This window comes from Monodelphis domestica, chromosome 2, assembly GCF_027887165.1.
Source record: "Monodelphis domestica isolate mMonDom1 chromosome 2, mMonDom1.pri, whole genome shotgun sequence".
NCBI lineage: Eukaryota > Metazoa > Chordata > Mammalia > Didelphimorphia > Didelphidae > Monodelphis > Monodelphis domestica.
In genome coordinates, this window is record NC_077228.1 from 467,873,875 (window position 1) to 467,886,706 (window position 12,832).

A 12,832-nucleotide genomic window follows, 5' to 3' on the forward strand; every position below is an offset into this window, starting at 1 on the left:
TGTTTCTGGATTTTTGTCCATCTTAGCAAAGCACCCCCAAACCCTCATATCTCTTACTTTTGCTAATGCCTAGAAATCAGCAAATCCATAGACCCAGGGTGGAATAAATGGCTCTTGCCTTGCAAAGAAGTCTCCAATTATTTTATATATCTTAGTCACATTTCCCATTGCTTTGTATTAGCAGTAGCTATATTTGGAATGCACTCTTGCCTCACACTTCCACCTCTTAAAATTGTTCATTTTCTTCAAGACTTAGCTCAAGTATCACCTTCTATGGTACATAGATGTACCCATATCCTCTTATCTATTTTTACCTCTCTCCCTCTCATAGAGTGCAAGTTTCTTGAGGGCCAGGGAAGTTCCATTTTTGCCTTTATACTCCCACTGTTTAAGCAAGTGCCTGGCACACAATATGAGTTTAATAAACCCTTACTGATTGATTTTAGATTATTTATGGATAACAACTGAAGAAACTTTCATTTATTAATTCTTCCAGTGAGATAATCTGTATTATATACCAATCTTCTTCCTTGTCTATATCAGCAAATAGGTCTCATGGCTGAAGTAAGTGTTTTGATTTGTTTCTTGTTGATCTATGTTTTCCATGTCTTTTGGAAGGTTTTAAATTCAATGGTGTGCATCACCAAAAAAAGCAAGTGGAAATGAGAATAAACATATGCATACTATGACAGCTTAAAAAGGCCCAGTTAAGTTTTTTCTGGATATAGTTTGTTTTCCTGATGAGGCAGCAAAATTATAACTTTAGCCTTAACCATAACATCCTTACTACTGTTGCCAAGATGACCTCAACAGACCATGATGTAATATGAATACTGAAGTCTAATAGTATTTAACTGAGAATCAAAATACCTATCTATATTCTAACCTTAATTTTAAGTACTGGATTTGTATGAGACCAGGAAAGTTACCTAACCTTTATATATCTTGAAATACAAAACCTATTATTTCTAATGACCACATTATATATCTGAAACACATCCAACAAAGAAGGTATTTGGCTAGCATTTCAATGATTCAAGTAATTTAAAAAAAGATTATCACTGTCTAACAGCATATATAACTAATGTGGAGATAGGACAAAATGAGGCATTCATATTAAAAATGAATAATAGCCCTTGTTTTATTGTAAAACAAAAAGTACACTCTAATAGAAGGAATGTAGAAGAAGCAGTCCGTAGGGCAGTAAAAAGAAACAAAAAAGGAATAATAGTTGCCCTGTTTAAGTATATATGGAAGATTGGAAGAAAGAAGAGGTGTTCTTCAGATTCTTCTCTATTGGTTGATTAGGTATTCTTCAGGAACTTCAAAACTGAGAATACTTCAGTTCAGGAAGAACTCAGATTACTGAGCATTATTTTTAGATCTGGCCACTTAATATGTCAAAATCTTGTCTTCTTCCAGCAAACAGGATATATCTTTTCTAATATAATGGGGAATGTCTTCGATGACACAGACAGACTTTTTAATAATGTGTTAGTCATAAGTCAACTACTTTCCTCTTGAAATGAGCTCAAAGATCACTGCAAATTTGGGATTATTTGAAGTTCTTGTCTAACATGTTCCTATACTAACTCTAGAAGGGATTTTTTGGGAGACATATCTAATTATATTTCAAAATGTTATTATTGTTCTCCAACATCACTATGGCACTATTAGAATATCAAGTTGGGGGGGGGGAGGAACTATATAATAATCAGGTATCACTAATATATTATATTTTCTAATCCATCCATTTTAGAAACAATTTGAGCTATATACCCCAAAAGTTATTAAACCGTGAATACCTTTTGACCCAGTGCTAGGGCATATACTCCAAAGAGATGAAAGACAGAAGAATCATATATATTTTAAAAAATGTTTATGGTAGCAATTTTTTGTTGTAACAAAGCATAAGAAACAAAGTGGTGAATATTAACTAGGGGAATGGCTGAAAAAAACTGTGGTATTTATAGTGGAATATGTATAAGAAATGATGAACACAATAAGATTCACAGAAACATGGAAAGACTTGTATAAACTGATACAAAGTGAAGTGAGTGTTACTAGGTGAATAATTTACAGGATGACATAAAAAAAAATAAAAAGCACTCAGAATCTCTGATCAATAGAATGTGCAATTAGAGCTTCATAAGACTGATGATGAAACATACTTTTCAATTGTAGGCTGAGCAGTAGTGGACTAGAGGTACAGATATACTGTGACATACACATCCAATGGGACTGTTTATTTTGCTCAACAAGGAGGACTTTGATGAGTGAGTGAAACTGAGGAGACAAAAAAAAATTGAAGAAAAGAACTTCAATGAAATAGTGAAATAAATTCACAGAAGACAGCAAGTGGAAACAAGATTTGAAGGGGACACAGACAAATGGTAATTTAGTTTACTATGGTGTAAAATTTAATATTTGAATGTGAGGTAGAAACAATAAAAATGTTTTTAAAAGGCTCGATACTATTCTTAGAAGGCCCAGCTAAAAGCTTTATTACAAAATATAGAACTTAAAGAGAAGGCAGATCTTTAAAGAATTACTTTGATTTTAGTTGGCAATTTCACTCAAATCTCTTCCATCACCATCATAAATATAGCAAGAGACTCAAGACATTACCCTGGTCAGCTATCCTCATTTAACATGGGAAAAAACTGAAGTGTACAGTTTTTATCAAGTAGAGAGCTGAAATTATCCTATTCTGTCTTATACAGAGGAAACCTATTTTCTGGGATTTCAAAATATATTACTGAAATCTCAGAAACTGCTTTTAAAAATACCTTGGAAATAGTAAATCTATGTCTTCAATCTGATTCAAAAGTCCCATGCTGTTTGGCTAGTTTTTAATAACAGATACAGCCTAGTAGAGTAGGAAAGATCATAGACATGTACATTGTGTGGTCTACCACTTCATTTATTTAATATGTTTTGCCTTTCTATCTAATCTAAATCTCATTGTACTTCTTTTAAGGTCTAACCCAAATATTATAATTTCTTGTCTACTTTTTCTGAATATTTCTAAACACTAAAAGTAGTTAGCATCTGACTATATGAACTCAATGATTTCGTATCTAGTTTGTTATCTTGTATCACCAACAAAATTATATCCTCGAAGCCAGGGACTATAGCATGAGGGTAGATAGCTCAGTATTAGACCCAATAAACAATTATGGACAATATATGAATGCTGGAAGGATGATGTTAATAAAGATGCCATTTTGAAGAAGAATGAGAATGTTGGCAGCAATCAAATTTTAAAGAAGGGTTCTAGCCTTTATCCTATCATTCCAAGAAAAATATTTAACAAGGCTTTGTAAAAGTATCTGCGCTAATAATAAGATCTATATACAAACAAAAGCAGTGAAATTTAAGTTGCTATCATGGGCTTTAGTCATTAAGTCACATGACAAGTCCAATATCAATATAAATCCTACATCAGATTAGTTAAATACTATATACTATGCAGGCCACTTGCCAAGAAAGTCACCACAAAACCATATAATCAAGAATTACTAATTTTCTATTTCTTTGCCTACTCTTGGGGTTGTTTAAATATATCAGCAACGTGTTTCACCTCCTATAGCACCAATTTTTGCCATAAAAGTTATGAATGTTTCTAAGCAGTTATACTAAACACCTAAGTTCCTAAGAATAGAGGTAAAAGAGCAAAAGGACTATTTTCTCATATGTTAATGGATTAATCCAGAAGTTAATCAACTGAAATATAGTGCATTAACTTTTTACTAACATAATAGACTCAGATTTTTATAAGAATGTAATCTTCTTTAGGTAATTTACACATTCTTTAAGCCCTTCACCCATAATTGCTGTCTTTCACTAAACAGATAAATACTTTGTGCACCCTTGAAACTTATCACATATCCTACCTTGTATGGGTTACCAATATGTGTGTATATACATCCGTATCTATATATCTCAGAACCCTATTTAGAAAATCATCCACATAATTGACTATATCAACAACTAAATCAACAAGAATCACATGATTATCTTGAAAGATGCAGAAAAAACCTTTGACAAAATACAACACTATTGAAAACACTAGAAAGTATATGAATAGATGAGCATTTCCTTAAAATAATAAACAGTTTATATCTAAAACCATCAGCAAATATCATCTGCAATGGGGATAAATTAGAAGCCTTCCCAATAAGATCAGGAGTGAAGGATGTCCATTATCATCTCTATTATTTAACATTGTACTAGAAACACTAGCAGTAGCAATTAGAGGAGAAAAGAAATTCAAGGGATTAAGATAGGCAATGAGGAGATTAAACTATCATTCTTTTGCAGATGATATGATGGTCTACTTAAAGAATTCTAGAGAATCAACTAAAAAGCTAGTGGAAATAATCAACAATTTTAGTGAAGTTGCAGGATACAAAATAAATTCACATAAATCATCAGTATTTCCATCTATTTCCAACACAACTCAGCAGCAAGATTTAGAAAGAGAAATTCCATTTAAAAACTCCTTAGATGATATAAAATATTTAGAAATCTATTTGCCAAGACAAACACAGGAATTATATGAACACAACTATAAAACACTTTCCACATAATTAAAACTGAATCTAAATAATTGGAAAAACATTAATTGCTCATAGGTAGGACAAGCTAATATAATAAAAATAATAATCCTACCCAAATTAATTTACTTATTCAGTGCCATACCTATCAAACTTTTTTTATTGAATTAGAACAAATTATAAAAAAGTTCATTTGGAAGAACAAAAGACCAAGAATATCAAGGGCAATAATGAAAAAAATTGTGGAGGATGGGGGCCTAGTAGTATCAGATCTTAAACTGTACTATAAAGCAAAGCAGTGGTCATCAAAAAAATATGGTACTGGCTTAAGAGAAAAAAGGGAGGATCTGTGGAATAGACTTGGGGTAAATGTCCTCAGCATGATAGTGTATGATAAACCCAAAGATTCCAGCTTTTGGGACAAGAACTCACTGTTTGACAAAAACAGCTGGGAAAATTGGAAAACAGTATGGGAGAAATTAGATCTAACATCTCACACCCTATACCAAGATAAATTCAGAATGGGTAAACAACTTAAATATAAAGAAGTATAAGTAAATTAGGCGAACACAGAAGAGTATATACATGTCAGATCTTTGGGAAAGGAAAGATTTTAAGACCAAGCAAGAGTTAGAAAAAAATTACAAAATGTAAAATGAATAATTTTGATTAAATTAAATTTAAAAGGTTTTATACAAACAAAACCAATGCACCCAAAATTAGAAGGGAAGCAACAAATAAACCTTTATTTAAAAAAAAATCCTCTGACAAAGATCTAATTTCTCAAATTTAGAAGGAACTAAATCAATTGTACAAAAAATCAGGCCTTTTCCCAATTGGTAAATGGGCAAGGGACATGAATAGGCAGTTTTCAGATAAAGAAAACTATCAATAAGCACATGAAAAAGTGTTCTAAATCTCTAATAATTGGAGAAATGTAAATCAAAATAACTCTGAAGTACCACCTCACACCTAGCAGATTGGCTAAAATGACAGCAAAATAAAGTAATAAATGTTGGAGGGGATGTGGCAAAGTTGGAACATTAATGCATTGCTGGTGGAGTTGTGAATTGATCCAATCATTCTGGAAGGCAATTTGGAACTATGCCCAAAAGGTTTTAAATGACTGCCTGCTCTTTGATTTAGCCATACCACTGCTGCATTTGTACATAAGGGAAAAAAAACTTGTACATAAATATTTATAGCCATGCTTTGTGGTGGCAAAAAATTGGAAAATGAGGGGATGCCCTTCAATTGGGGAATGGCTGAACAAATTGTGGTATATATTGGTGATGGAATACTATTGTGCTAAAAGGAATAATGAACTGGAGGAATTCCATGTGAACTGGAAAGACCTCTAGGAATTGATACAGAGCAAAAGGAGCAGAACTAGGAAAACATTGTACACAGAGACTGATACACTGTGGCACAATTGAATGTAATGGACTTCTCTACTAGGTGCAATGCAATGATCTAGGATAATTCTAAGGGATTTATGAGAAAGACACATTCAGAGAAAGAACTGTGGGAGTAGAAAGATAGAAGAACGACACTTCCTTGATCACATGGCTCGATGGGGACATTATTGGGGATGTTGACTCTAAATGATCACTCTAATGCAAATAATATGGAAATAGGTCTTGATCAATGACAGTTATAAAACCCAGTTGAATTGCACAATGGCTACGGGAAGGGAGAGGGAAAAGAGGAGGGAAAGAACATGAATCATGTAACCATGGGAAATATTCTAAATTAATTAATTAAATTAAAAAAACTAAAAAACTAAAAAGAACTCTCCTATTTAAACTATAAATCCTGTGGAGCATCTATACTTATTTCTCTTAATATCCCCACAGTGTTCTCCAAATAATAGATATTCAATGAATGCGTATTTAAATTTCATTCAAGATCAAAATAAAATTTAATACTTTATATGCGTGAGACAGATTACTCATGGAATGGAATAGAATCGAACAGAAGAGAATCCTAGTTTCTGAAATTCAGTGTAGGGGACCAGACTTTCTATTTTTCTGTATTAGTTAATTCTGGGCCCTAAAAAGCCAACAAAAGCAAAGAAAAAACTAAATGTTTCCTAGAGCAAAAAAGTTTTAACTTAAGAATTCAGGAATGGTATAAGTGCTAGAGAAGGATAAAAAGGAAATGAGATGTTAATTAAGTTTTACACACATTTCTTCAATATGAAACTATAATAAAACAATGCAACATGTGGTAATAGCGCAAGTTACTCATGGAACAACAGTAAAAATGGAAAGTGGAAGCACTCTTCAATATTGAGCAATTAGATTTCCTTGAAATGTTACTACAGTTAGCCACAAGGGTGATAATGCATTTTATCCAAAAACAATTTGCTACTTTAATTCATTAACTGTTTTGTTGATTTTATTATTTTACATATTTGAATATCTTAAAAGCCGCCTCCTCCACAAAGGAGAAAGTACAATGTAATAATTAAAATAGTTGAGGTCATAAACTATAGTGATTAAAACAGTGGAAGATATAAATTGTAGTAGATATAAGAGTGGATGAGTAAGTTGTGACCGCAGAAAATATGTTGTCTTGTTTTAAATCAAATATAAGATTGTCGCCAGGAAAATATTCCCAATCATTAAAATATACCCGTCAACTGGTTTTTATAGAGATTTTAATTCATACAAATGAGGAATTAAGAAAGAGAGAAAAAAGAAATAATGAGAAAAGGGCAGGCCAGCCGAGGGCAGCCCTGGCCACCCAGGCCTAAGCCTTAAGAGAAAGATCAGTCAGTCCTTAATCACTCACCACAAGATATGTCCAAGCAAGGATTCCAGTGACACCAGGCCAGCTTCATCTCAGCTGCCTCCACCAGCTCAATCCTGAATCTGAATGTCCCTGAATGAATCTGAGCTCCTATTTAAAGGGAATTTTCTCCTATGTCTCCTCCCCTAAGTTCTCACATCTACCAACGTTTTTCAAAGAACAGACCATTCTTAGTTCACACCTGAGTAGACTAATCTTTTTAGTAATTCACACCTGAGTAGACTAGAATCTCTTAGTAAGTTTTCACCTCTTTGCTCCTTGTAAATTCACAAGTTGCCTGACCTTTATAGATACTTAGCACCCCTTTGTATTATATCCAAAAATAGGCATGGCTTAAGAACTTTTTGTCTTATTATAAGTATGGGTTTAAGTATCTTTCATTGTTCAGCAAAAGAGTTTACAACTTTATCTTCCCCTAAGGCATGCTTAAGTATGGTGAAGTAGAGTTCTCACATTTCTGATCTAAGTAGAGTTCTCACATTCCTGATCTAAGTACCTTCATTGCCCAAATGGGGAATGGTCCCAATGGGGAATGGTCTTAACCCAACCTTATGAATTAGGGTCTGAGAATTTTTAAGGTTCACAACAAAACTATCAGGAAACATTCTTAGGTGTTATTTTCTTATATCCACAAAATCAAATATAAAAGGCAAATTCATATTGCTACTGATAAAAAGTGATTAGAATCTATAGGACTATGACCGGCCAAATGATATTATAAAAAGTTTTAGGCCTTGAAGAATTCAGAGCTCCTTGAGAACAGGGACTACCTGACTTTTCTATGTGGGCTTTACAAGTCCAAATTCATTGTTTTCAACCTGAAATCTCATCATGGAAAGGATATAGCATCATGGAATAGCTTTGATACTCAGAACTTTCTCAGCATCATCAGTTGCCTCTCCCCTCTGACTAGAGGAGGCCAGAAAAGGGGAGGAGCCAATAGATTCCTCCCAAAGCTTCCTTTTATAGAAGACTCAAGAAATTTCTAGCCAACTCATCATTTCTCATCAGCTGCTCTGCTTGGTTTCAACTCCAGGAACTTCAGGCACTCAGTATCTTCTAGAGGCCCAATTCTTTTCTGCTATTTTCAACTTCCTTTTCTGTACTGTACTACACCCCTCAAATTGTAAGAGGGCAGAAACTGCCAGCCTTTTTCTTCTCTGTATCCCTTGCGCTTAGAACAGTACCTGGCACATAATAGGCACTTAATATTTAATTGTCTATACCATACTATCTTTCTTTTTAAAAGAATCCTTTAAAAAAGTCCTAGAACTGTCCAAGGCAAAAAGAACAGTTAGGGCTAGGCAACTGGGGTTAAATGATTTGCCCAGAGTCACAAAGCTAGGAAGTTTCTGAGGTCACATTTGAACCCAAGATCTCCCATCTCTAGGCCTAACTCTCTATCCACTAAGCTATTTAGCTACCCCTTACCATGTCTATCAACACTGTCATTCTGACCCATGTTACTTAGAACATCATTCCCCCACTTAAAAAGTTATGGTAATGGGGGATGTCAACAGAAAAAAAGGATTTCATGAGGAATTTTATTTTATGAATGCATATCCTTATACCATGGAATGAATAGTAATAAAATGTACTTTAACAACTGAACATAAATTATTTTGGAGTACAATGATGTCACTGAAATACTGGATAATCTATGCCCCTGCTCCTCTTTTTACATTTGGAAAAATGAATTTATCTTTCATTATTAAAATTATAAAAGCAATTCTTTGTGAGACGTGAGAAGTACTCAGTGGTATTGTGTTGTTCTTGGCATCTTGTAAATTTTAGTCAAAAACAAAAGGGAAAATCTCCTTATTTTACACAAGATGTTTTGTTTTGTTTTTTTTTAAACCCTTACCTTCTGTCTTGGAGTCAATACTGTGTATTGGTGCCAAGGCAGAAGAGTGGTAAGGGCTAGGCAATGGGGGTTAAGCGACTTGCCCAGAGTCACACAGCTGGGAAGTGTCTGAGGCCAGATTTGAACCTAGGACCTCCTGGTTCTCAATCCATTGAGCTATCCCAGCTGCTCCCAGAAAATGAATGTTATGTAACAATTAGGAAGAACATTCATATACGTCTTTGTCCCCTTCTGAGCAAATGATACTCTGGATGGCATAATATCACTTAATCTGAATGTTGACAAGTAATGGTTGAAAAGATGATGTGCCATATGCCTATTATACAGCAAATATAGCATTCATGCTTGAGAATTTTTTTCCCAACATGAGTATGAGAAAAACTTTTAAAAAACTGTTATGTAGTGCCTACTTCCCTTGTTAAAAAACAGAGCAAGTGATCATATCTAGGCAAGAAAATGTTATTTAACAGTCTATTAAACAAAACCTAATTTTTGTAACTAAATTCTAATACATTTGTGATTTTATCATGTTAAAACGGTCTATAGAATAAACACATTTTTCATAATGAGAATTACAAAATTTTAGTTTTGTTTAAAGATTCTTATTTCATAGATGCTAACTCAAAGGATTAAGAAAATGACAAACCAATTTAGGTTGATAATTTAATGAGATTAAAGAATGATAGATTTAGAGCTATGATAGCCCTTAAAAAGATCATTCAGTCCAATCTCTTATTTTACATAAGATATAACTAAAGCCTAGAGAAGTGAAATGATTTCTTAAAGTTAAGACACAGTAACTGACAGATTTCCATTTGGACCTAGGGCTTCAAATTCCAAACCACGAACCTTTTCCACTGTGCCACAAAACAATAACCATATAGTTATTTACATTTGATCTGAAAATATTAAAATGAAAAGTTCTTAAGTATCACTTATATTTTAGAATGCCTCAGAGAAAGAATCAATTAGTTTTGCCCTCACAGAAATATACAGTAACATTAATAGTTTAGTGGCAAAAAGTACTTTCTTGAAATGAGATAGTAAGCACAAGAACCTAGAAAGGCACTTCCTGTTGTTTTGCCCAACTAGCAAAAACTTCTGTTATCTAAAATCAAGGTGGAAAGAAACTTAGTGGTTCACTCTCGATACAAGAAATCCCATAATTAAGGAAATTAAAGACCCTTTTCATAGTAAATTTCCTATCAAATCCCTCAATCCATTTTAAGATAAAAATATATACATACACACAAATATCTACCTATGAGTCAATCACACCTACTGGGTAATAGGTCAAAGAATAGGCTCACCCTAGGCTTAGTTCTAGCAAAATTGGATAACAGTTTGAAGCAATGGAGAAAGGAGAATTTTATTCAGTGTGATGAAAGCCCTGGCAGTGTCCAATGGTGACAAAAATTTAGGCTTAACATTAAAAAGCAAAATAAACAATGACAATAGCAATAAAAATAACAAATGTTTTGGAAAAGCCCTTTTAAAAATCATTCTTCATGGGTGGAGGGAAGGGAAGGAAATAATGTGATAATTATTATAACCAAGGAATAATGTTCTAAACTGACTAAATAAACTAAATCAAATGAAAAAAAAGAGAAATAAAAGAACTTTAATAGCTGAAGGAATATTTGATGCTCAGAGTTGGACTGTATTATGATACTAAAAATGACAATACTACTAAAATTAATACATTTAATGCTATATTAACCATATAATCAAAATGGTATATTATAAAACAATGAAAATAATAAAGTTCACTTGAAAACAAAATAAAATCATTCTTCACTATTAATATAAATATTAAGATAAAAAAATCCAAGTTTTAGTGTATCAGTTTTCATTTTTTCATACTATACCTTTTCTTACTTCCTTTAATTGGGCATATTATTTCTAAATGAGTTTCATAGACATATTATTGAAAATTTCAGTAGAATGTCAAGTTCCTTGAAGGCAAAGGATTATTTTTGTATCCTAACTGCCTAACAGTTGGATGTTTAATGGTTTTTTTGAGTTAACCACACTTCTAACTATTCTCTGACTTGACCTTGAGTTCACTAATTTGAAATTAAACCTCAACATTTGGCACAATGCCTTTATCAATCAGTTATATGATAAATGTGTGTTGAATTTACTATTGAAAGAGAAAGTGTTTCTTAGTGTTATAAAAGTTTGTGCCACTTGTTTTGTATGTAACATATTTATTTGCAGAGTGAAGAGGAGTAAATATAAAATCAAACATTTATAGGATAGTTGGCTTGGATTTGGGTTCAGTCTATATTTAGAGATTCCCTCTGTGCACAGCTAAATGGCTAATATTGGATCTCAATCTGCACATGGAATGAATACCATAATAAGTTTTTAAGATAAATAATAAATCATGTATTTGAAATTTCCTTGTACTTGGCAGCATGATAGTAGATAGATCTCTGACTCAGGTGGGGAATACCTGGGTTTAAGCCCCAAATCTGATATATCTGTGATGTAATCCTGGGCAATTCACTTAAGATCCCAGAGCTTCTAGACAATGAAGATTTAACTGCAGAAGAGTTATTAATGGCCAGTAACAGAAATTACATCTGGATTAAATAAACAAAATAGTTCGTAAGATTTGGGGGGGGGGGGGGATTACATAAAACTGTATCAAGAGTTTATATTCAATTTTGTATTCATGGTCTTCCAAGAAAGTTAAACAGTGGGGGGCAGCTGGGTAGCTCAGTGGATTGAGAACCAGGCCTAGAGATGGGAGGTCCTAGGTTCAAATCTGGCCTCAGACATTCCCCAGCTGTGTGACCCTGGGCAAGTCATTTTATCCCCATTGTGTAGCTCTTACCACTCTTCTGCCTTGGAGTCAATACATAGTATTGACTCCAAGAAGGAAGGTAAGGGTTTAAAAAAGAAAAGTTAAAAAGCAATTCGAAAATGAGGACTGTTAAGAAATATGAAATGCTATTAGTTTTAAAATAGCCTGTATATCATTACCTGCAACCCACAGCAGCCAACAGCACTTAAGATGGAAGCATTATGAATAATTCGGTATGGGACCCCCATCTTTACTGCTCTCAGAATAAGATCACTGTGTGTTGTGGCCCTGTGGGAAGAAAGGAGTATTTAAGCATCAGTCAGGTTAGAATAATGAAGACTATATGTGTAGAAAGCAACAACACACCATGAGAGAAATGCTATCAAATAGGTCAATGTGGTAGCAACTTTCTCCAATCTGTTAGGTAAACAGCAAAAAGTTTTATTATTGGTCTACAAAGACCAAAAATACAAGCAGACACATGCACTTCACTATCCCAAATTGCCTTTTGGGAAAGTTAAAAATGAAATAGAATTACTGGTTTTGGGCAGCTATTTAAAAGAGGAAAGTTTCACTAGTCCTGTGTTTTACAACAGACACCTACAAAAAAGATTTGTTGCACAGTAAAAATCAGCTTCTAAACACAATTAAAGGATGAGGATTCTTCCTTTACATCTGTTATGATCTCCCAACATACAATAAATATATAGAGAATGTTATTATAGGTTGTACTCTTTATTAGATTTAAGAGTTATATACTTAAAACTGATATTTAAAAAACTT

General features: G+C 33.3%; 1 protein-coding gene across 4 annotated transcripts in view; it reads right to left on the reverse strand.

Annotated features, from left to right (window-relative positions):
- Positions 1-12,832, reverse strand: part of DPH5 (diphthamide biosynthesis 5) — a 39,634-nt gene that overhangs the window by 13,831 nt on the left and 12,971 nt on the right. For all 4 annotated transcript variants that reach the window (XM_003340463.4, XM_056819142.1, XM_016429049.2 and 1 more), the window contains exon 4: positions 12,229-12,337. In XM_003340463.4, coding sequence (XP_003340511.2) covers positions 12,229-12,337 — 109 coding nt within the window. The remainder of the gene's footprint in view (positions 1-12,228; positions 12,338-12,832) is intronic.